The 25,959-nt window shown below is 47.6% G+C and overlaps 1 protein-coding gene across 5 annotated transcripts in view; it reads right to left on the minus strand.

The window, feature by feature from the left end:
* The window catches only part of WDR37 (WD repeat domain 37), a 52,487-nt gene that overhangs the window by 2,966 nt on the left and 23,562 nt on the right, over positions 1 to 25,959 (minus strand). For 3 of the 5 annotated variants that reach the window (XM_074325054.1, XM_074325055.1, XM_074325056.1), the window contains exons 3-13: positions 23,002 to 23,098; positions 20,277 to 20,372; positions 19,911 to 19,975; positions 19,368 to 19,503; positions 18,229 to 18,300; positions 16,918 to 16,962; positions 14,542 to 14,618; positions 12,168 to 12,405; positions 10,533 to 10,674; positions 3,259 to 3,393; positions 2,687 to 2,801 (exon numbers count right to left, since the gene is read on the minus strand). In XM_074325054.1, the coding sequence (XP_074181155.1) occupies positions 2,687 to 2,801; positions 3,259 to 3,393; positions 10,533 to 10,674; positions 12,168 to 12,405; positions 14,542 to 14,618; positions 16,918 to 16,962; positions 18,229 to 18,300; positions 19,368 to 19,503; positions 19,911 to 19,975; positions 20,277 to 20,372; positions 23,002 to 23,098 (1,218 nt within the window). The remainder of the gene's footprint in view (positions 1 to 2,686; positions 2,802 to 3,258; positions 3,394 to 10,532; positions 10,675 to 12,167; positions 12,406 to 14,541; positions 14,619 to 16,917; positions 16,963 to 18,228; positions 18,301 to 19,367; positions 19,504 to 19,910; positions 19,976 to 20,276; positions 20,373 to 23,001; positions 23,099 to 25,959) is intronic. The other 2 variants (XM_074325057.1, XM_074325058.1) reach the window with 1 other exon arrangement.

The following is a 25,959-nucleotide window of genomic DNA, read 5'->3' on the forward strand; positions in this document are numbered from 1 at the left end:
TGATGGCCACGACGGAATGAGTGGATCAGACACAACATAAGTGCAGTAGTGAGACACACACAAAAGCACTTTAGGATTCTTTAAAATAATGAGTAGGATTACAGTCAGAAAGAAAGAAATGATCAATTTGAAATGTTTTAATGAATAGATGATGCTGGGTAAATTTGGGAATAAACTCAATGAAATTCATTCAGAGACCTCAAATGCCATTTTAACAAATAATTGGTTCAGGTATTAAAACAGCTGGAAAAAAACATTCATTGCCAAATAAAACCAGGAAACATAAATGGCCTCTCAAGTAGATTCCTGCTATCCGCACGAATTCCGGTTAACCAGCAGAATATTAGAAAAGTTACTGCCAAATACCTACGAAGTTCAGTGTGACATGTCCAGTGTAAATGTGCGAAGCCAGACTTAGCACGCATCATACATGCCTCTAACACAGCTGTCACCACACTGTGACAAGACATACAGGAAGCAGGACTGGGAACAGCTGATAGGAATTGGGTGAAAGAAACGCTTACATAGTGGCACAGAGGTCCCCTGTGCAAAACATTTACGTGTGAGCATTGCTTGCATTCGTCTGACAGAACCCGGCAGGCCACCAAGAGAAAAGCGGTACAAGAAAGGAGCCACATACGAAGGGCTGGGGGTGTCCTCTACACTCCTGCTAGGGACCTGAAGAGACCGGAGGGCAGGTCGCGCCTCAACTCCAGGCGTCCACGGGACAAACACTGAAGGCAGGTGCTCAAGGCCGGTACCTGCGGGCAGGCGGGCCGGATGCCCGCCTGCTCTGGGCTGCAGCCCACCCTTTAACCCCGTGCACGCTCCCAGAGTGCTCGAGACGGGACAGGACCCAGGAATGGCCCTAGGAGTGCATGGACTCTGCAGACCCATCACCGTGCCCGGCCCCTCCTCCCTGGGCTCCCGTTCACAGTGCTGGCTCTGGGAAATGTCACTTAACACTTGCCCCAAAGTAAGACAATTCCATCTTAAGAGCCTGTCACCCTAGTGACTAAGTTTGACTGAGTGTCGTCGTCTCTTTTTAAGTCTGTCAACCGAAAGAAGCTGGGACAATATGAAGCAGAGATCCCAGCTATGGTTCTATGACACGAAAACCAGTTACTCATCTGAAGCAGTGTTTCAAGTCCACAGTCAAATGAAATGCTATTCGTTAATCTTAAAAGTAAGTCCTTCCGGGAACCACTTTAGAAGGAAACAAACGCAAACACAACAGAATTCTGCAATCCCACAAAGCAGACTGTCTATAGGTAATAAAAGTGAAATCGTGTCCACAGCAGTAACACCACCGAGAACCACTGAGAACTCCCTTTTCTCTCAACGGAAACAGTCTCAAAGCAATGAAGTCACTCCCACTAGTTCGCCAGTGCTTCCCAACGCAGCCTTCCATGCCGCACCGTGGATCTGTGTGCCACACGGATGTGGCTGAGAGAGGGAGGGCACATGGGTGACATTCAGCGGCCACCCAACAGGAAAATCCCCCGGGACAAGCAGCTGCAGCTGCAGCTTTGCTAGGAGCTGCAAAGCTTTCCATAGCTACTCTAATGTTATGAGTAGTTTTTCTGTGACAGGCACTCCTAAATAACGCATTTCCAACAGTGTACATGGGAGTCACACAGGGAAAAGATAGCATGTCTCAAGGACAGAGGGCTTTCAGAACATGGGTTCCCCTTAAAAAGAAGGTGCTGCTCAGCTGGCAGCAAATGCCACTTGACCATCTACCTCCGGTTGTGACCGTGCTGAGGCTCGCCCGTGAAGGGACACGAGCAGCCACGGTTGGGACCCTGAGTGCACAGACACATGATGCAGTGTCAGGGCCCAGTTCCTTTAGAAAGAACACGGTGACAGGCAGGAAAAGGTGAAAGGCAACAGAGATGTTTGGGGCGGGGCTCAGTCCAGCACACGCCTGCAGGGAGGTTGCCTCAACAACGGGGCACACGCCTGCAGCTCCAGCCACTTCCCCGCAGGAGCCGTATGTCCCTCACACTTGGAATCAGCCAGGGAACTTACCTGAACACAGGCCCCCGACGCCCCTCAGACATCAAGTCAGCAGGTCGATACACCCTGACCCATCTGGGCTGACTCAGTGCCACCCCAGCCCCCAGGAAAGCCACACCAACAGTGCAGTGTATCCGGGCCAACAGTCATGGAAAGGGGTCTCCTGGGTGGGAGTGGAGGGGCGATGTTTCCTAAAAAGCTTCCCCAAGTGTGGCCACCGCTCCCGCCTGCCACGCACATCCTGTCACTCAGTGTGTTCCCAGTTGTGTGAGTTCAACCGCCACTAAGACTGGGCTTCCCAGCACGGCGGCCCTTGGCCCACGCACATAGGAGCTCCAGAAACATGCCAGTGAAACCCAGGAGCTGGGCACTTGATCTCATTGAAGTTAAACTTAAAAACTGATACTCAGGGACTGGGAAGCATTGTCAGTGTTAAATTTTAGGAACTCTAAATACAGATCAAATGTTTCCAAAGAAAATCTAGCCTCCACAGACTTAGCAGGAAAGAATGTAACACCACTAACATTTTATATTGGTCACATGTCCAAATGACATTATTTTGGATGTATTCCATTAAATATAGTGAAAATAACCTGTCCCTTTTCAAAGTGGCTCTGAGGAAGCCAGGCCTCGGTGTGCCCGGGAGCATGCATGAGCACACAGTTACCTGACGACTGCTGTGGGGCAGCCGTGCCAGCCGCACTCCAGACATGTCGAACAATCTCACTTGTCGGTTGTCGTGAGGGAGGGCTATGATTTTTTGGCCAACGCATACATTGATCCTGCAAAGCAGAAACAAAGTGGGTTACATATAAAACAGTGACAGCACAGGTGTCTGAGTTTACAGAGTACGATGCAGTAGGATATTTCATACTATGCACGTTTCATGACAAAACACGATAGCAAACCACCAGTGTTACCTGTCTAGGCTTTAGGTCACAGAGGCCCAGTACTTCTGTGCTATGCAGTCATTGAAGCCAAAGTGCTACGACATGGGACCATAACTGGCTCATTCTTATTCTTACACAGCTCATTACACCAACCGGGTTTATACTAAGTGCTTTCAGTATTTACAGAATACTGAGTTTGCATTAGAGCATCAATAACAAGTATTTTCCCCGGGGCCTAAACCACCTTCCCAAGGCTCCATCAACTGAACAGTAAATTCACATCAACATTACATTACAATCGACCCTTTCAAATCAAGTACACGGCTGAGCAATGAGCAGCTTTCTTCACCTGTTGATGGCGGAGTCCGTACGAATGGTTGCAATGGGGGACCTCATGTTCTTCAAGTCCCAGACCTTGACGGTGCGGTCGTCACTGCCTGAAACGACGTTATCTCCAACGGTGAACACGGCCGAGGTCACGGTGCTACAAGTAAAGAGCACGGGGTCAGCACACCCACTGGTGTCCGGCGTGGAGACTACAGTTAGCACTGCACAGTGTGTGGAAACCAGAGCACGCAGTGTTCTCGCCACACCACAGAGTAACTGAGGGCGGTGACGAAGGTGGGAATTAGCTTGACCAGGGCCATTGCAGTGTACGAGTGTATCAAACATAAACTCAATTTTCATTTGTCAATTATACCTTGATGAAGCAAGAAAACATTTTAAAGATAAAAATGAAAGAAAGGGTCAAGAAAATAATCCCACAATTCCTGACAGCTCTGGCCCTAAATAACAGCCTCCAGGATATTTAAGAGTCATGTTTTTTCAGGCATAAAAGTTAGCTACAAATAAATCACATATAGGGGCGGATGGGTGGCTCAGTTGGTTAGAGCCCATGCTCTGGGCAATGGGGCTGCCAGTTCGATTCCCACATGGGCCAGCGAGCTGTGCCTTCCGCAACTAGAATGAAGTCAATGAGCTGCCGCTCAGCTCCCGGGTGGCCAGATGGCTCAGTTGGTAGGAGCGCAGGCTCTCAACCACAAGGTTGCCGGTTCGACTCCTCAACTCCCGCAAGGGATGGTGGGCTCCACCCCCTGCAACTAAGATTGAAAGGACAACTTGACTTGGAAAAAATCCTGGAAGTACACACTGTTCCTCAATAAAGTCCTGTTCCCCTTCCCCAACAAAATCTTTAAAAAATAATAAAAATAAATCACATATATTTTGCATGTACAATCTCATTGCTCACAATTTCAAACTACTTTCATTTCACTCAGAGTCTAAAACAAGGAATAACGTTTTCAGGTTCAGAAAACCCAGGTCTAACCCAGACTATACATCAAAAGCCACTCCACTGGTTAAACCTGGACCAAGTCCCTGCCAGGTGGGTCTGGACCCCAGCACAGCCGGTACAGAGTGACCGCTGTTGTGGGGCGCCCTGAGCACGTGGGGCTGAGCCTCCTGGCCCTGCCCACTGAGGCCAGGCCCATTGCCCACATGGGCCCATGTGTGATGCGGGGAGAAGGGGGAGACAGGGAGGCTGGAGCATCAACCCGAGGAGCCATCTGAAGCCCCTACTTAAAGGTCACAGAGGCAAGGGCCTGAGTAGGAGAAGGTACTACCCCCGTCCATGTGACAGTCAGGAGCAAGGTTCGGAGACTCCGAGGACCGAGGACTCTGGCAGCCGCTCACATGGTGGTTGCTCTGTGGAGCACAGGCCTCAGGAGGTGTGGGCCCCCGCTTGGTTTCAGTCAGCAGCCTGCTGAATTAATGGGGAAAGTCTCCACAAAAGAGCACCTAGCCCTATGTTAATGGAACGCTGAAAGACATTCGGTTTCTAATAAATCACGGCCCTGACAGCTATTGTGGGGCATCAGAGGCAGAGCCAGCATGGAGCAGTCGTCCCGAGGCACCTGGACGCGGGTCCCTCGGGAGCACAGGCGCCTGGGCCGCACACCGCAAAGCACAGATTCCGCCAGGCTGCAGCACTCATTTGTCTTGTCGTCGGGAGCAGCCGAGTCTCTGCTTCCAGCTGACAGCATGGTACCTCCTTGCCACACACCACTGCCCCAACTGGAACATTCCTCTCCCTCTGAGGGTCTCAATCAACCAGCAGTCCTCATTAGGGCCAACAGCTGTGCTCCCTGGCACATACAGAGCTGTTTTGCATAACAATCTCCAGAATTTCACGGCTAAGAAAAAACACTCCATGTGGGAGAGGCTGGAGCATCAGAAACTGAGTGTGGAGCACCCATTCGCCCACTCCTTACCTTACCCATGGCTCCCACTAAAAAGCCACCCTTTCACAGCAGGGGAGAGGGCAGGAGGGGCACCCCCCTTGGAACCTGGGCCTGCACCAGTCAGCTGTGGACGTGTGGTGGGCACGGACAGCCTGGCCACTCACCCACCAGCCACCGGCTCAGGTGCGGTGTCCCTATCAGTGCACGGCCAACCTGTGTGCAGTGCCAAGGCTGACGGGACACATGGACCACAGCGCTCTCCCAGGGGCTGCACACACGGCGTGACTCTGCGCACACAGTCATCAGGTCACCACAGTCCTTCCCAAACTGTTCTAGAAACCGGGCTTCCAGCAGGTGAGGTGCCGTGCTCAGGCAGACGCCAGTCTGGGAGCGCGCTCCTCACCATGTGCGCTGTGCAGAGCTCAGCCTCACGTCACCAACTCAGCTTCCTACAGGGAAGGGACACTCACCACCACGTAGCACATGTCTGAGTATCCCTGATGCCAGCTCCACAAACAGCACACTCTGAGGTCCGAAACATTCCAAAGGAGAGTCACACTTGTTTCACATGAGTCCTTCTTAGAACTGAAAATTCCAGACGATGAGGCTGCTCCTATTGTCACTTGGCTGCTCTCCTCCCCAAACCTCCCTCCTCAGGACAACTGTCCAGTCTAAACTACCAATAGGACTGAACTACACAACTGTCCAACTGACGGATTTCTGAGCACCGACTGTATGCCGCTCCTGCCTGCGTGTGAGACAGCCCACCACAGGCAGGACGGTGAAACCGCTCCTCGGGACCTTACAGCCTAGTGGCTTTAACAACATGCTGCTGTGTGACTCTAGTGACGGAAATGTGTGGCTGACAGCTCCCTGAGAAAAGATTCTGCAGCACCCAGATCTGTTACTGACCAGAGAAGGGCTCCGAAAGTGGCCTTGAGAAGGGTGAAAAAAGTACATTCACTTAACTCGGCTAAACTCTCCTCCTCAGCATTTTATTAATCACGAAGCTTTTTCACACATTAGTCAAAGATGATAGTTCCACACAACCTGATGCAAAATTACACAGAGGGTAAAACAAGTAGGATCAGGTCAAGACCCTGACTTCCCTTCTGTGACATCAGGTCCTTGTTTCGTTCTTATTTAACATGGAACAGTCAACTGTTAAGTTTAAGTTCTGACTATTTGTAATGACATTGAAGATTTTAAAGGAATCTGAGAGGAACGTATTCCACTTAAATTAGGTGAGGAATGAGTTCCCTCTGGATTTAGTAACCTAATTTTCCATTCCCTTATCCTCTGAATCCGAGACTTTACCTGTTACACACTCACCAATTAACGACAGTCAACATCTCAATATCACCATGTGAGTCTGTGTATAAAAACTAGGAAGGAAAGAATTTCAAAGGTTTCATTTCCTCTTAAATCTTCAAAAATGAAAAACTTTACATCAGCTCTGAAGGTGATATGACAGACCCTATTCTTCACAATAACTAGGAAAATTAAAGTCAGAAATGTATCAGGAGCTGCAAAATTTTTACTCTCAAACACACTAGCAGATTGGACAAAAAATACAAAGTTGACGGAAGGTCACTCCACCATCAGACATCTCATGGAGCCATGCGCACAGCCCTGGGTGAGCCCTCACAGAGCCTGGGAGGGTCTTTTCTTCACCAGTTTAACAGCTTGATTTGAAGTGTTTCTCACACTAGAGTGTGGGCTGACTCCTACACTGGACTAAAGGTATGTAAGGGCCCTTACAGCCCGGGACTGTGCAAATATGCTTCCGTATGTGTCAGCATGCCTGCCTGATGTGACCTGGGCTACACGGACCGTGACACGTGCTAACAGGTATATACGACGTGTGGGCAGGTGCATACATGTGTGGGCAGGTGCGTACACGTGTGGGCAGGTGCATACGTGTGTGGGTAGGTGCATATGCATGTGGGCAGGTATGTACATGTGTGGGCAGGTGCGTACACATGTGGCCAGGTGTATACATGTGTGGGCAGGTGCATACGTGTGTGGGCAGGTATATACGATGTGGACAGGTGCGTACACATATGAATAGGTGTATATGTGTGTGGACGGATGTATACGTGTGTGTGTATGTATAAAATAAGCCATGACCCACCATCCACTGCACCTTCAGTAACTGCTCAGAAACAACTTAATACTAAAGACTGAATATGACACATGCGAAGCGGTCTGCTGACAGACCACTGCCCATCCCCACTACGGGCCTGTGCACAACTGGTCATGGACCAAGCAAAGAGTTCAATACGGTCAAAACCACCACTGCCCAGTTAAAAAAGTCATACTATCAAAACACGTTTCTCTTCAAAAGCATACCAAAAACTGATAAAAGCACAACACAAAATTCAAAGCTATTTTCTCCTTCATCAGTACACGACCTAGAATTTGGTATTTAGTACTAAATATCTCCCCTGGGAATTTGGCAATAAAAGCATGTGAAAATGCCCTGACTTTAAAGCAAACATGATAATGTTTTGACTCATTTTTAAAAATTCTATCCTGTTAGATGCAGTGCTTTGTTTTCTTTAGAAGAAAGTGCTAAAATTCACATTTGAGGGGTAAAGCTGCAATCATATGGAAAATATTGAAGCAGAAAAGCAACAACTTTGTATTCTCAATTATTTTATCCGTGTTGAGCTTATTTCAGATTTTTGTCAACGCCAGAGTGTATCACACTTGTAAATACTGTCAGCCGGGTATAGACTAGTCATCAGCCACCTGTAGGGGTAGCTTAATGACCCAGTGACAGCCTCAACTGTCAGCTCCTTTTTATAGTAACTGAAACTAAACAAAACTAAAAAAAGGGGTGGGAAGTACACGCTCTACTGAGCTCCACAGGGAAGAAGGTGATGCTGGAGCTGGGAACCTGGGTCCTTCTGCCAGGAAAAACCTCAATGAGCATGTCTTCGTTCTTTTCAAAGGACAGTTAGTTGATCTAACCTAAAAAGAGGTTTTATTACAATGAGAAGCTCTTGCAGAAATGTCGGTGCGTCCACAGCACCCAGGGAGGGACCAGCTGGAATGACCCATGCTCCGAGTCCCACCCCAGGGGAGGACACACCAACGGGACGCGGAGAGGGGCAGTGGGCTACACGACGGGACTCCTTCCAACGTCAGCCCACTATTGAATGATGGTGTCAGCTGAAAACGTATGAATATATAAGGATTTGGCTGGTTTCAGATGAAAACCACTGGATTTCGGTCCCAGCTTTTGATGGTGAGGACAGAAATATATGGGAAATAAACCGCCAACAGTTGAAACTCCCACGATATTCCAAAATTTTACAATTAAACATTTTTATTATTCCCAAGAATACACACTATAATTTCTCATTCCTGCTATTAAGAAAACAATTTGTTATATAAAGTATTTAAAATTACATTTCGTATAAATGGGTACACCTGGGGTCACTAATAGCTAGTCAAATAACAGCCACAATTATATGAAATAAATCCTATTGTGGTGAAAGTCCCATTATAGTGAAGAGATTTCACAGTACAGAGTGAAAATGAACAGAGCACGTCAAAAAAAATAGGCGTGTTTGTCCTCTCTGAAAACTGACGACGGAAGCCTAAAAGAGCTTGTGTCAGGGAGCCCTATCTCTGTCCAGCAAAACGACCTAGCACAGATTTCAAGGGGGCGCACTGGGCTGTGTTGTCATTTTACAGTGACACGTTACATCTCAAACTCTTCTGTTTCAAAAGGCAGAGAATCCATGTAAAAGTACAGGGTGAACAGTGAAAATTAAAGAGAGAAAAAACAATCTCTCCCAGCTCCTGGAAAACTGGCTCTAAAACTGGGCAATAACATGGACACCTTTCCAGCTACATCTCGCCTTAAGACAGCCCAACTTAGAAATTCAAAGTAACTGGACAGTGAGTTGCTCGCACCATGAAAGGAGTGAAATTCTAACACACATCACTGAAGAACCCTGCTGAGTTCCCGGATATGAAAATAGGCCCTGAGATAAAGTTTTACAAAGTGCATTGCACATCGAGTTAATGTGAAGTATGTGGTCACATGTTTTTAAGAAATACCACCTCTGTTTAAGCAATGCTCCGCTAAAAACCACTCCACATTTGACACGTGAAGGACAGCAAAGCCCTAAGAACTGCACATCTGAATTTTGCGTTTAATATTCAGAAAGTCAGGTTGGAAGGACTCAGGAAAGCCCCCTAGATTAGCAGGATGGGCCCTGTGAGAACACCGACTTGCTTCCTGGTGGCACTGTGCTCGATGCTGCAAATGCCGACAGCACCGCTCAGCCCAGACAGACGGCAGTGCAGCGGCTGCGTTCTGGGAGTCCCCTAGGACAGAGGCCCACAGGTCTGAGGGCAGTAGAAGCCACAGCCTCAGAGGTGAGCGATGACATGGGACACACTCAGGGCCAGCCGCTGCTCTGCTCTTCCACAGGAAGCAGGCTTTCGCGTTAGGTTTTGATACATGTGTACCTTTGCGTGGGGACAACTATGTGACTGCAAAGGTAATGCATTCAGTGGGTTTTACTTGTCACATGGGCGCGAACCTAGAGAACCCATGCCAGAGACAAAAAAGCAATAGTCATGGACGAAGAGTCCTGAGCGGAAACCCTGTGAAACGTTGCAATTTTGGCTTTTCCTAACTGCAGTTACTTCTAGAGGCTTAGTGCTGACAGGACAGGAAGGCTGTGTACATGGGATAAAGCAGCCTGCAGCCCCACCTGCTGCCCACACAGTGTGAGGCCTCACCAGGCAGGGGCCTCTCACCACCACGGTGACAGAGACCCTGCTGTGGGTCCCGCTGCAGCTGTGACAGGGGACATCCAACCCAGCCCCGAGCCAGTCGCCACCGAGTCCCAAAGACTTCAAAAAGGGTAAAGCAAGTTGTGGAAACAGTCCTGTTAAGACACAGTCATGACTATGCTGCCCAACAGCCAGCCAGGCAGAGGAACGGTGAGGGCGAGTGTGTGGCTTGAGTCTTCCCAGAGCAGACCCTGCAAATACATGTAATGTCAAAACGAGGGAAAAATGAGCCCGTGCGAGGACTCGGAGCCTCTGTGAACAGTCCCGTGTGACCGCACACACCGCCAACCCCGCAGCAGCACTTCCAGGTTCTCCCAACTCCTCCCACTGCCCCGTCTGTCCTCACCCAACGGCCTACGAGAACATGAGTGACTTCTCTTGGTCTCTACTAAATTCCTTCACGTCTCCCAAATGGAGCTAAGTGTTTAGGAAAAGAGTACCATTTGAAAGACAGTGGAATTGGAAATTAATATGAAAATTAAGATCTGAATAAAGTTTTCCTATCCACCCACAAAACTGTTTTCGTGAACAGGTCAAAAGAGACATCTGAACGACCGTGACTCACTCCGTGTGGCCCTGGAAAACATTCACAGAGTGGATGGACGGGTCCCTGAAATCCCACAGACGGAAGGTCGTGTCCCGGGAGGAGGTCACCACGAGCCGCTGCGTGGGGTGTGTGCAACAGTGCGTGAGCTCCTGGTCGTGCCCTACAAGCGAAGACGACAAAAGTGCAGCATCACCGCCTGCAGATACACTCGGTGAAGCTTTCTTAAAAACAACAATCAAAGCAGGCTTCATGGTTGCCACCGCCAGTGTTTGCTGTAAACGCAAACATAAGGAATCAATAATAGCACGTGGGGTCACAGTGGGACCGGTTTCCTCAGAAGCTGGAAAGCCTTTCACTTGTGCATTTAAAGGGAATGTGACACTCAGTGTCATTGTAACTCTCTTCTTGATCTAGCAGCTAAAGGTCTGGCCAGTCTCTTTAGCAGGCTGAGCATGTGAACAAATTAATTCTTAACTCTTCATTTCTAGCATAATCTCTAATAATATGAGACAAGGAGCCCTCAGTAAAATACAATCTTTAACACTCAACGAGGAAATGTACCTGTTGACAAACTTGCAGAAAAGCTTATGGGCAGAATTGTGAGCCCCTGGTGTGCAGGGCTGTGTGAGTCCCTTGGGTTTGGGCAGAACCTCCAAATGTGATGAGCTACTATGGTAGCCCTCTCAGGACATTAGAGAGCAAAACAGATTCTGCCGCAGCTGTGGATACAGCCTCCAAATCAGGTGGCTTTGAGTTAATCAGAAGATTGCCCTGGGTGGGCCTGACCTAATCAGATGGGCCTTTCAAGAGTCCAGGTACAGAGGCTTTCCTGCCCATTTGGAAAAAATCAAATAGCCATGGGGCACAGAGACGCCTCTAGATGGGGCCGCAAGGGACCCAAGGGCATGCGAGATGCTAAGGGTGGTCCCCAGCTGACAGTTCTAAGAAAACAGAAACTTGGCCATCCATAGAGGACCCCAAGCCTCAATGGGCTCACACCCGATGGAACACCTTCATCTCACCCGTGACACCCTGAGCAGAGGGCAGCGAGCATGTGCCGGGAACTCCCGACCCAGAGAGTCCATGAGGTTGTGAATTTGTGGTATTCTAAGACACTACCATGTTTCCCTAAAAATAAGACCTAGCCGGATCATCAGCTCTAATGCATCTTTTGAAGCAAAAATACATATAAGACCCGGTCTAACATATAATACTAAGACCGGGTCTTATATCATATCATATATATAATAAAACATAATTCTGGGTATAATAGAATATAATACAATACAGGGTATGATATGATGTGATATATGACATGATATGATATAATATACGTAATTAACATAATACTGGGTCTCATAATTAATTTTTGTTCCAAAGACGCATTAGAGCTGATGGTCCTGCTAGGTCTTATTTTCGGGGAAACACAGTATTTGTGGAAATTTGTTACAAAGCAATAGAAAAGCTAACACACCAGCTGTACCTGCTACAGCTGAATCCCCTAAACATAAACCTGGCTACAGACAGTTCTAGCAGAAAGGATCTCCGGAAACCATAACCAAAGCACCCAGAGAATTAAAACCATTGTACACAGGCAGGACTGTGCAGGTGAGACACATGCGGGCACACACCTGGGGGTCAGTGCTGGAGTACCTGTCAGGGAGTGAAGAAGCTCCGCCGTCTCCACATCGTACAGGTTCGCGGTCCGGTCCCAAGACGCCGTCACTGCCTGCTTCCCCCCAACCAGCCAGTCAGCAGCTATGACCACTCCCTGGTGACTCTTTAGGGAAGTCAATGGCGCCCGGATGGTAGGACAGTCACTGGACACATCTCCGTCCACATCGGCCTCATCTTTATCAGAGCACTCAACTTCATCCTCGCCACCTATCTGCTGTCCAAGGTGAGAGCGGAGAACTGCTGAGGCCCACGGCACACAATCACCTGTCGTCACTTGTCTTTCTAGGACTTGATCCTCGCTATGCCCAACACCAGTGGGGCACCTGGCACATAACTGGTGCTGTTTTTCACGTTTATAAGTATCCACCTGGCTAAAACCCAGGGCCGGATATTAGGAGAAAAAAAAGTCAGGGCCACTATGACATTACACGAGCTACAGTTCATCTCCACTAACCAGGAAAATGGAAAATAAAATGATTTTCAACATTTTAGGTTTTTACCATGTGTTAGTAGAAATGTAATAACACTAAACAAATACAACTGAAAGTCAATAATTTATCAATAAAAAAAGGAACATTTCAATCTTCAGGAGACTGCTTAAGATACATATACTTAGAATCCTACTGCTGTAACAATAGATGTTAGAGTTCACTTTATTTCCCTACAGTATCAACAGTCTTTTGTCAAAAGCTAAAGATAAAATAAAAACATAATATAACAGTCATTCTAGGCTTCAGGTCTCTGAAAACACGTTTATCTGTTCCTTCAGCTCACACAGGCAGGGCGCAGAGCACAGGAGAGGCAAACTGTGTGACACATACACGTGGGAGAATGAGCAGCCAGACCAGGCAAAGCCCTGCCCGCCTCAGGGAGCCTCCATGTCAGCAAGGAGGACACACCACACGCACGTGCACGCACACATATGGAAACATATGTTGTGCATACACACTAGTATGAGAATACATGCCATATGATGTACATAGTATAGGGTCATGTGATACACAGTACAGGGACAGGTGTCTCACACACAGTACAGGGACAGGTATCACATGAACAGTACAGGCACAGGTGTCACACACAGTACAGGGACAGGTGTCACAGTACAGGGACAGGTGTCACACGTACACAGTACAGGGACAGGTGTCACACACAGTACAGGGACAGGTGTCACACGTACACACACCCAGTACAGGAACAGGTATCAAATGCACACACACAGTACAGGGACAGGTGTCTCACACACACAGTACAGTACAGGGACAGGTGTCACATGCACGCACACATTTGGTCATAGGCACTAAGAACGTAATGCAGGATGAGGGCTGCTTTCATACAGAATTATCAGAGACAGACTCTCGGCTCCAGTACTATCTGAGTCAGGATATGAAGAAAGCATGGAGCATGGCACACCAGTATTTTAGGGAACAGCATTCCCACCGGAGAGAACAGCAAGTGTGAAGACCTGAGAAGGGAGCAGCACGGGGGGCAGGGAGTGAAGCACATGAGGTGACAGCACAAAGGTGCCCTGTGACAGACACTAGCAGCTCATTTCACTCAACAGGACAATTAAGATGTCTGCGTGACTGCAACTATGCACTGTGGGCTCAATGGCACAACTGTATCCAACTGTACGAGTCGGTCAGTCACTGAAGGACTTAGGGTTTCAATTGGTCGATTCATTCCTCTTCTCATATGCAAAGTCTTTTGTTACCTACCGTAAAACTTCACCCACATAAAAATGTCACACATGCCACTGATCTACGTGGTTTTCTCATATGAAAAATGGTTGTCTAAAACCAAATATGCAAAATATTAAGAAATATAATCTAATCATAAATTTAAAAGAATGAATGGTAAATGTTTAGTATTTGTGGAAAGAGAGGTGAAAGCAAGCACGTGAATAAACAAATAAAGGTACTTCTTGGACACCGCCTGGGTCAGCTTGGGCTGGGTGGCCAAGGCCGAGGGCGGCAGGTATAGCTTCTGGTGAGGGCTCTCTTCTGGGAGTGTGGATGGCCGCCTTCTCATTGCATGCTCACATGGCCTCTCCCAGGTGTGTACATGGAGGGAAAGAGCTCAAGAGCTCTGTGCTGTCTGTCCTCGTAAGGACACTAACCCTATAGGACCAAGGCCTCACCCTATGACCTCATTTAATCTTAATCACCTCCTTAGAAGTCCCACCTCCAAATACAGTCACTCTGGGGGTTAGTTAGGCCTTCAACCTATGATTTGGGGGGACACAAACTTTCAGTCCATGAGACATTATAAAGTTATCCTAAAATTTGCCAACACCCAGAACCCTACCACATGCCCCAGGTCACGTTTTCAGGATAAGTACACGTGTGCTTACACTAGTGTCGGCCACGGGCTGGGGTGTCGGCAGCTGGACTGCATATCTCCAAATGTGAGCAGTCTGATCTCCAGAAGCTGAAGAGAGAAATTAGGGGAAATTACCCAAAGTGCACCCCGTGTGCACAATGTGCTTTCTGCGGGGCTCTGAGGATCATCAGACATATGTAACTCAGTGGCCGTGAGTAAGGCAAATGTGCTTCACTTAAGAAGCTATTTCTGAGACCGCATAATGCTTTTGAGAATAGAGCAGATGCACAAGAGTAAGATAATTACTTAGGAAAATGTTCCCCGTTTCATTTTCAGGTGGAAAGCTGTGAAGGTTCTGAAACAATTTACAAATACTACATTTTATTCTCCATCTACCTAAGTAAACTGAAACCCAATTACACTCTAACTGCAGCTAATAGCAGGTTCCAAGGTGTTTCAGAAAAGTAACACACAAATGCACGTTCCCATCTGCTCAGCATGATGGACCTCACGACCTGCGAGGCACCCGCAAGTGCTAAGACCTCACTCTCACCAAGTCTGCAAGGTGGTTCTTGGACTTGGGAACAGAAAGACAGGGAGGGCAGCTGCAGGCCCAGACAGGCTGCAGGCGTGCCCAACAGCCGTCTCCACTCACCCTCACGAGCACTGTCTGAACCCTCCCCCTCTCGTGGCTGCAGAGCGACCCCAAAGGAGTGGCCATGTGTAGGCGGTGGTATCTTTCTCAGGTATCAAATGAACTTACTGCCTGACTTGCCAATCTCTCTTCGCATCGGCAGCAGGTCCACAGCCATCTCGCACTGCTCTCTCCAGCCCCACTGCTTTACCTGTTTCAGTTTCCGTCACTCCTTTCTGGGCTGTCCCTCGATTCCGTCCCCTCCTTTGATTGTCACTGGTCTCCCTCCATGGCCCCTCTTCCCAACAACACAGCAAACGATCAATTTAATCAAGTTTAAACTCCTCACCTACTTCCCTCCTGTTTCTCCAGGTATCACTAGCTGCTGTGGGCAGGCCCAGGCGCTCAAACTGACCTTCCCGCCACGTTCCACTCACGGGTGAAAGCACCCGGTTAGAACCACTTCTGTCCTTTATCCTGAGGTCAGCAAAACCATGCCCATGGGCCACACCAGGCAGCCACCATTTTGTAAACATGGCCACTGCAGGCAGCCATGTCTACCCATCTGCTTTCTGCATGTCTGCTGCTTTCACACTAACCCATAGCTGAGTGGTCACATGGTGGTGACACACGTGTGGCCCTCAAAGATGAAAACGTTTACTTCTGGTCCTTTACAGACAACGCCTGCTGACCTCGGTTCCATCCAAACACTGCCAGTGTTCCCAAACCACCACAGGGGATCTATGGCTATTGGGCATTTTATAGAGAAACTCCTCAGTCTGATAATGAAGGTGTTTTTAAAACCACAGTGTAAAACATGGCGAACCCAAGCCGCCCAACTTAGGACAACCAGCTAGAAAGGAGTTAAGAATGCAGGCTCTGCAGAGTGCCAATACACGGGACAACTGCACATTGTGTATTTCGGGTGCTCACAGGAGTCGGGGCTCAGCAGGAATGACAGAGCCTCAGAGAACTGAGTCACGGTCTGCCGACAGTCGTCACAGCGTAAGCAGGGCCTGGGGCAACCACCAAGTGCTTCACAGCAAGATTCAAGAACAGGATCGATTTTAATCGCACTATAAAGTCAAGCTCATGGAATCTGCAATCCACTACTTGTCAAAAAAAGTACTATTCAATGTATTTGTTTTACTCATTTCCCAGGTAACTCAAAAAATCTACTAACGGGCAGCCAGATGGCTCAGTTGGTTAGAGCACGAGCTCTCAACAACAAAGTTGCCGGTTCAATTCCCGCATGGGATGGTGGGCTGTGCCCCCTGTAAATAAAGATTGAAAATGGTGACTGGACTTGGAGCTGAGCTGTACCCTCCACAACTACCATGTTTCCCCAAAAATTAGACCTAGCCAAACAATCAGCTCTAATTTTGGAGCAAAAATTAATATAAAATTAATATAAGACCCAGTATTATTTATATTATATTATTGTTATTATATTACTTTACTACATTATAGTAAAATAAAACCAGGTCTTATATTAATTTTTGCTCCAAAAGACACATTAGAGCTGATTGTCCAGCTAGGTCTTATTTTCAGGGAACTGCGGTAGATTGAAGGAGGTGATGGGCCCTGGAGAAACACACTGTTCCCCAATAAAATTTTTAAAGAAAAAGACATATTAAAAAAAAAAATCTACTAACGACTATCTAACTTTAGGGCAAGGCATGGATAATTCGGATGCTACTAATACCAGAGAATGGTTACAGCTGCTTTATGATTACCAATAACCGTTGAAGAAAAAAGAAAAAAACAACGTACCTGTGAGAGCCGACTGCTCTGATGGATGGAATTTGATAGAATTTACTGCAAAATAAAAATATTACAAAAAGATGTTTAAAATAAAACATCATCAATATTTATTATAGCTACAGTATGTATTGCAAAATTAAATTTAAAAACTAAAAGAACTACAATGGTTCAGTGCTAGAGCCTCCCATTCGGTTAAAGTACAAATAAATGTGTGATTCAAGAGAAGAGATACAATAAAAATGCCACATATCAGCTACCTAACTGCTAAGGTACAGGACATACAGAGAAGCAATATTAACGCTCTGCCTCTTTTCATACATAGAAACCCCCATCCTTCCCATCACCTCCACACCTAAAGGACACGGGGGGTGCGGGGGGGGGAGTACACAGCAGGAAACGGACTTTGCCGGGCGCCAACAAGCTGTTTCAGAGAGAGTCCATTACTACACCCCTTGAATGACACTTTCCTAGGGAACTGAAAACACAGGAGATGCTGTTTCCCTGTTAGCACTGTGGGAGGAGCTGGTGAGACAACGGGCGCAGCGCAGCTGTCACCTGTCTCCTCACTGACCCCGTCAGCAGTGCCCACGCTGCAGAGGGGAGCAGCCATAGGCTGCCTGCGCTGCTGCTGGACGGAAGCAAAGGGTGCGTGTCTGCTCATGCTGAACCCCGAAGCATCCACCTGCAGACATGCACCACACAGAATGAGAACGTGTGCATCCTAGGCCCCAGGGCAGTCTGAAGCACTCATTGCAGGTTGGCCCTCCAGCCCTCACCCCAGCAGGGGATGGGTTCACTTCCCTGACAGGTCGGCAGGTGGGGACACTCCTAATCTACAAGCAGAAGGCAGACGCCACCTCTGAAACTGTCCACAGGGTTCAAGGGTGGCGGTGGCTGGTGAGGGGAGGGCGCCGGGGCCGCCTAACAGGCACATGGGGGTGATGCCTCCCGGTGGAAGAGCAGAGGGAGTGGAGTAGCTGGAACCTGGTCAGAACATGAGGCACGCAGGGCACTGAAGGGGCAGGAAAGAACTGCTGTTTCAACCACAGCACAGACGGCAGGCAGGAGCCTGGAGCTGAGGGCGGCGCGCAGCGGCTGAGACCGGAAAGTCAGCCCCCAGGTGAACGCATAGTTCTGGATGAGTAACACACACACTTCAGTTCCCAAACTGTCTCATGGGCCTTTCCGAGCAACACTAAGTAAAACACAGACGGCTCCAACACGACATCGTTCAGGGAAGTGAGCCCACACCTGCAGGCGCGCGGTCCACACCGACCAGCACACCCCCATCGGGACAGCCGAGGACATGCTGGCGCTCACCTGAGCCCACGTGGCCTGCGTACTTGACAAGGCACCTCCCGGTCTCGATGCTCCACAGCAATGCCGTGTGATCTGCAAATCGAGACAGACAAGAAGAACTGAGCTGTCACTGGTCATACGGTCTTTTTATTAACAGAGGAAGATAAATATCCTGAAAACGAGGCGCTTCATTTCCGCCACTATCTCCTGCAACTGATCCTACTGTTCTGTAACTCACCTGATCAAAGACTCGTTTCCAAGGAGACGGGAGAGTGGGCAACTGCTACACTGACTGCACCAGGCTGGAGACCTAGACACAGGCCAGTCACTGCCTGGCTTCATTTATTGGTGAAATATTAGAACTTTTCAGAAGATCATGTAACCTCACATGCAAATAGCATCAAAACCAGTCATAAATTATCTGAGGTAATAAGTATTCCTTTGGACCTTTCCACTATGGGCATAATAAAAAGATAAAAAGTAGACTACAGAGGACAACCTGAAAAATAAATGCCAATTACCCAAATGAGATTTCTGAGACATCAGAAACCTTTTTATTCTTCTTTCTTAATTGTAATTTCCATAAAAACAATCTGGGGTGCTCCTGTATGAACAGAATTTTAAACAAGAGAAAAAATTTTCTTTATCATTCTAACTTTCACATTCTCTATTTCCACTGGAAAAGGCAGAATCTTGTGAGTAACTTGTCACAGCTGGAAAAGTCATTTTTAACAAGTGAGCACCATTTGTAATTCCAGTAATTTCTATCTGAAGGGGTGTTAGGTTATGCCCATTAGACAGTTTTCAAAAATGACTTTTCTTTAGTGAGAAGACAGGGGTCTCCTAAATCCTGGGACAGTGGCCACCCCGCAGAGATCACACAGCACTTCCTTCGGCTGCAGCTTACGAGTAGGAAAAACTGTACACCAATGAAAACACCACCTGACATTTAAACGGCGCTCCACCTTATGCTGTCTCCTAAAGCCTCCCTAACATGGTCAGCTGCCTCCCCTGGGGCCCTACAGCATGTGGAAGGCCTGACAGAGCATCCGACGGAGTGACCGCTCAGCCGCACGTCTGCTGCCACCCGTGGGTCAGTCATTCACAGCAGCTGCCTGGCAGGCACGCCCAACAAGTGGCAGGACTAGCGTTTTGCTCACCAGCAGACGCAGTCCCCAGCACCACGGGTTGTGTCCTCGCCACGCTGACGTCCCAGATGCCGTCCCTGTGGCCAATGTACTCCTTCACGAGCTGGCACACGGCCCTCGACGTGGTGGTCTTGAAGCTGGAGACAAGCTAAGATTGTGACAGGAAGGAGTACTGTAGACAGTTTACTGAGAGAGTGTGTCTTTAAGTTAGAGAAGGTACAATGGAAAAGGATGTCTTGAAAATGCCTACATCACTGACTAGATCAAAGGCACAGATGGTCACAAGTGCAGACAGTGGGACTCGTTTAGCTGGGTCCCAGAAGCAGGGGTGAAGCCAGGGCCCCCACTCCCCCACTTCAGGACCCTGCCCCACCACAGCAGGGCCTGTTCATGGGCTGCAGGTCACTCCTCCACAGATCCAACCGCTGAGTTTTCCTACACACTGCAAGTTCATCTTTTCCTATCACACTCGCACTGAAAGCCATGCACTTCCAGTGCACGTGTGCACCCCTTCAGCAGCACATTGAGTGGCCCACAAGCCAGCGTCTCACATACCTTGCTGGTGGAGGCCTTGTACGTGGTCTTCAGCTTCTGGGAGAGCTGGCTGGTACTGTGACTGGCTGCCAAGACAGAGAGTCAACAGTCAGGAGCCAGGGACCAGGGACAGACTGGAGACACACATGCGGTGGCCCACTTCCCATGGGGAGGCAGTGCAGCCCAGGATGGGGGTCGGTCCACACAGACATGGTGACGACCCCAGGCTGGGACGGGAGCCCGAACTAGCGGCACTGCCTTCTTCCTTCCATGCCCACACCTGAATGATGGGTTCGTCATGCGGCTGCGAAAGCACACCAGGGCCTGCGCTGAGTCCCACATCTCCCCACACGCCATCCGCAGGCACCCCTCACAAGTACCCCATACCTTTGGTTTTGAGCTGGCCCTTACTCAGCTCTGCCCCATCGATCGCTTGTCCTTCGGCTGCTAAACGCTCGTTAAGAGTCTCGATTTCTCTACGCACTGGAAATCAAAATGTTTTCAAAAAGGTAAAATATGTACTTTTCATGTTTAAACATACCAGCACCAAAACTTGAACACATAAAAATGTTACGTATTACTGTTGTCTAAACAAATACATGAACAACAGCTTAATAAACACGATCACAAAGTTCTCAAAAACCCAAGACATCATTCCACAAACAGAAAGCCCTTCCTGCAGGGGACAACATGACCCATGGGTGCTCGCACCGCGTGGGCTCTGCGAGGTGAGGACGGTCCATTCCCTTTGTACTTTAAATATTTAAACACATGATGCTGATACTGTCCAAAATTTAATGGAATACTTACAGTGTAGCTGAGAATACTGAAATCAAGGGAAAAACATGAAATAAGAAAACATAAGTACTGCTGCGTGGCACCACAGAGAGCTATGTGAGGATTATGCACAGGGAAGATTAAAAACGCAGGAAAGGTATGAAGAAGGACTCGGAGTAGGGTCATATAGGGACAGATAAGAATGACGAGGAAGGACATGAGCTCCAAAGCCGACTGAGCAGACGGGAGGAGGCAGGCTCAGCTGCGCTCTGGATAGCTGCTGGCACCCTGCTGGCACCGCCCCACAGGGTGGAGGAAAGACGGTGGGGAAAGGGACCCTGTCCTAGCACACTGAGCTACTGCGGCCACAGCCAGACGTTGCTTGGCCGCAGACGCACCCAGCGCTGAGCTGCACGCCTGCCACGCTGCCTCCCAGGCCTGGGCAGGATCTGCTCTGGCTGAGAGCACAGTGCAGTCAGTGAGGGGGTGCCAAGGACAAGGGCTCCCAACAGACCCAGTCCGGGCCACCGGGACACAGTCGCACAGGCAACAGGAGCAGCCGAACCTCAGCACTGGAGGTTTCTCTTGAACGAACTGCATGAATTCATAAAAACACAGGCCTGAGATCACAATGGGGACTCAACAGTACTTGGGTCCATAAAACTCTGACACTTAGAAAGAATCCTTAAAACCAGATACAGTACATGGTACCTAAATTTTACCTTATAAAATGTTGGAATAATTTCTCTCTCTCTGTAAATGTTCAAGGTGGACTTTTAAGGAAAATCCAGTATTGAAACATTAAATTTCAAATATATGGTGATGGAAGGTGAACTGACTCTGGGTGGTGAACACACAATGGGATTTATAGATGATGTAATACAGAATTGTACACCCGAAATCTATGTAATTTTACTAACAATTGTCACCCCAATAAATTAAAAAAAAAAGAAACATTAAATTTTCTAGTCATGAAGTTTAAATGACACAGGATTACATTCTCTTCACTACTGATCCAACTATACCATTTAATTCTAAAGTGAAAATATTTTAATAACGCAAATGTTGCTTATTAGTATTCAATTTTTGGAATCAACTTATAAGGCATGAAAAGACCTGCTTATGGTTAAAAATTTTACAAACACAAACCCTGTAAAATAACAAAAACTGGAAGGTAATAAATGGAGCAGTGCAGGGTAAAGCACACATTCATTTCCTAACATTTTACAGTGAAGTATGAATGCATGTGGCCTAAAGCTGACAGAGCAAAAAACAGAAGTAGGTTAAATTTCTAAATATGATCATGAGAAAAACTAACAGCAAAAAATGCAGAAGCTGCTCTCCTTTGCAAGTGGGAAGGGCTGACAGGTGGGGGTAATAGCAGATATCTTTCCTGTTCATGCTGCTTGATCCCTTAAGCAAATGAAGGCATTACTTCAAAAATAAAATTAAAAAAAAAAAAAAAAACTAAAGCCAAGCTAATGAAAAATTAGTTTACCTTTAATAAGTCAGATAATACACACATTTTAGGAAATTCTCAAGATATGGCATTATTTTAAAGAAAACTATGAATTAACATTTTCTCAATTTATATACAGTATACTTTGTGTAGGAAAAGTTATAAGATGCATTTATTTTACATAAAATTGCAATTCGGATCAGCAGGTGTGGTCAGGATACTGCCCGCTCCAAAGATAACCTATGAACATGTGACCTCATGGCAAAGGGGCCCTGCAGGTGTGATTAAGGTGAAGAACCTTCAATGGGAGGACCCCTCGGTAGGACCCAGGTGGCCTATCCTTCCCACACGTCCTCAGGAGGGTCAGAGGTGCATGAAGGGACCCCACAGAAGGCCAGAGGTGCACGAGGGGGCCCCCAGAAAGCCAAAGATGCATAAGGGGGCCCCAAGAAAGGCCAGAGGTACACGAGGGGGCCCCACGTAAGGCCAGAGGTGCATGAGGGGACCCCACAGCAGGTCAGAGGTGTACGAGGGGACTCCACAGCCACTGTCAGCTTTGCAGGAGGGAAGAAGGCTTGGAGACAAGAAGCGCAGCAGGCTGCAGACACTGGGAATGCCAACAGGAAGACCGGCCCTGTCCCCACTACAGGGCAATGAAATCCGCCACAACCCAGACAGGCAGTAGCCCCCTCACACCTCTGTCCACACTTGATGTTGTCTGCAGAGCTGTGAGGTAATAAACTGTGCTATTCTAAGCCACTAAGCTAATTATAGCAGAAGAGAAAATGGATGAGTGGCGAATGTCTACCCACAAATCTGCTTCTTAGAGATTTCCAAGTGAAAAGCTGTAAAAATATAGAGCTGGTAAATACTCACATTCTAAGTTTTCAATATAAAGGTTTTCAAATTCTCTTTCTATTTGACCAAACAGTTCCAGAAGTGTACTGCGAACTGAGGAAGGCAGCTTAGAATCCTGTAAAAAAGGAAGATTTTGTTAAAAATCAATGAATGAGAAACTCTGACACCAAGTATCAATATATTTTATCTTAAACTCTTTTGTATCTTACATGTTTTATTTCTAATACACCAAACGCTTAAAGAACTTAGTTTCAAATTTCTGTAGCTGAAACTAAATCAAATTGTACAAACGGTGCCCAGGATACCATGGCATTCAAGAGGAAGCTCTTCTTCAAAACAATATAACTGCTTTTCACAAGGAACGAAGCCCACCTTGTTCAAAACTTCCAAATCTGTAGAGAAGGCCGTTCTCATAAATAAGATTATATTTCCAATAGCCTTTAAGTTCTATCGTGTGGTATAAGTTAATTTTGATTAAGTTATATCCTAGTAGAAGATGTGCCTTCGAGTCCTCATGTCTGCTGTATATTTCCCATAACTCAACTTAACAACTAAAAGATTGTCATGGGGGGGAAATGAAAAATCTCACCTAAGAGAGCAAAACAATGTATCCAGTTAAATGAAAACATTACTGAGGAAGCTCCCAGGTGTGCCACACTCCCCGTGCCCGTGCACAAGCCCTGCACAAGCCCGTGCACAAGCCCTGCACAAGCCCTGCACACCTTCATGCCCATGTAACCTCATGGGACATCAGTGAGAAGTAGCAACTTCCACTGAATTTTTAGGTGTGGTCACACAAGCGCCAGTGTCCCACTAGCCCTGTGCACAGGCATTCACTTTGCAGACACTGCCAATGACAGGGAGACTGACGCAGCTGTGTGACCCCTCCCAGCACTTGGAGGGTGTTCAAACAAAATTCTTAACAAATATTTCTAAAATAATGTTTCAGTATCACCTGTTGTCAGTGTAATTTTCTAAGTGACTTTGCAAATTTATATGCACCACAAACTTTTTGATGTTTAATGAATGGCAAATAAAAAGCTATGTAACGTTTATTGAATTCTCAGATTAACTTCTTCAGAAGACAGAAATTTTAGGCAAAACGATCTCTAATGACATAAGTATTTTAGCGGTACATTTTGAAGTAATCATAGAACCGTCAAGTAAATTTTACAGGCTACCTAAAAATATTATGAGGCCACTTGTTTAGAAACTGGATCTGGTAGAATATAGCCTCTCTCAACAGCCCTCGAAAATAGCAAAAAAATATGACCAAAAAAAAGAGATGAAAATGTAAAATAACAAGGAAAACTAAACCACTACGCTCCCCCTCACCTCCCAACAGCTCTCCTGCTGCCACTCAACTTCACAGACCTAGAACTCAGGGCTGAACTTTGCTGTTATTTGAGAAAACTCTCGGCACAAAAGCTACCATGATTCCGTAAATGCATTTGAGCTCGTTGGCACGTGCACATGTGCACTCGGCAGTGTGGGCAGCCAGCCTCCCGCCCCCGTGCTAAGCCCTGCTCCCTAACTGCTTCCGACGTGTGAGGAAGAGGCGAGCCCCATGGCTCGTCCACCCTCGTGCTCACTTTGGCTCCTGCTCCCCAACAAAAGACCACGGCTGCAGCCTCACCTAGAGCAGGATGGCCTACTGTTCAGCTCAAACCCACTGGTGACCAACCACCTGTGCCCACACCCACCATGCCAACTGCTTGCGCCCCACGCCATTACCATCGTCCTGCAGCCGCTGACCCAGCCACCCAGGACACCAGGCCCAGCGGAGGGAGCACTGGAGACACGTGGATGAGGGCCCAAAGGGGGGCCCGCGTGCCGCCCGCAGGATTCTGAGTGACCTGCATAAAGGGCTACCCTGAGATGCCACCACCCACTTGTGCTACTACATCACAATGGACATTGGGCACTCAGAGGGCCAAGAGAACACCTCTTATGGGAGTTCATGCTAGAAGATGCTAGCAAAGGGGGTGGGGTGTTACTGCTAAAAATTAAGTAAGTCTAACCATTAAATAAAACACACCTTAGACTGTTAATAGTGTTTACACCTGTACTGTACACAGAAGCCAGTAGCCACATCTAACTATTTAAATGTAACAATAACAATTTTTAAACTCCTCAGTCACACGAACCACATGTGGCTTGTAGCACCCATATTTGACAGCGCAGACCTAGAACATTCCATCACAGAAGTTCCGCTGCACAGTTCTGGTTCAAACATTCACTTTCCTAAGTGCTGCGGGCTGACTTGTGTTCCCCAAACTCGTATGTGAAAGGCCTGACCCCCAGTACCTCAGACTGTGACTATACTTGGCGCTACAGTGAATATGGTAAAATGGGGTCGCTGGGCTGGGCCCTAATCCAATAGGACTGATGTCCTACCGAGATGAGGACACACACAAAGGGACACATACACACAGAGGTACGACCACATGAGGACACAGGGAAGACGGCCGTCTGCACGCCAGGGAGAGAGGCCTCAGCAGGAACCAGCGCTGTGACACCTGGATCCTGGACGTCCCGCCTCCAGGACTATGGGAGAATAAATGTCTGTTGTTTAAGTCCCCCCCAGTCTGTGTGCTTTGTTACCGACACCGAGCTCACCAACACACTAAGAATACCCAAGCCATTTTGGAGGCTCCTTAAAAGTCTACGGTTTTATTTCCAGTATTAAGATGGAACCATTTCTTTTAGAAAGCAGAACCAGACATCTGTTCTTTTCATTCATTCAACACATAGTAACAGGGTTCTAAATGAATATTCACTAGGCCCCAGCAAATATGCTGGGTCCTGCGTGTACACGTGCTGCACCCTACAGGCCCGGTAGTGAGTCCGCCCAGAGTTCTGACAAGATCCAAATTCCAATAAGCCAATTTCTCAGATTTCAGCCCATTTTCCTGTAACATAGAGCAAATGAATTAGTTCTAATTGTGAAGGTATAGTCACAAATCTGTACGTACT

Source organism: Rhinolophus sinicus, linkage group LG02 (genome assembly GCF_036562045.2).
Source record: "Rhinolophus sinicus isolate RSC01 linkage group LG02, ASM3656204v1, whole genome shotgun sequence".
In the NCBI taxonomy this organism is placed as follows: domain Eukaryota; kingdom Metazoa; phylum Chordata; class Mammalia; order Chiroptera; family Rhinolophidae; genus Rhinolophus; species Rhinolophus sinicus.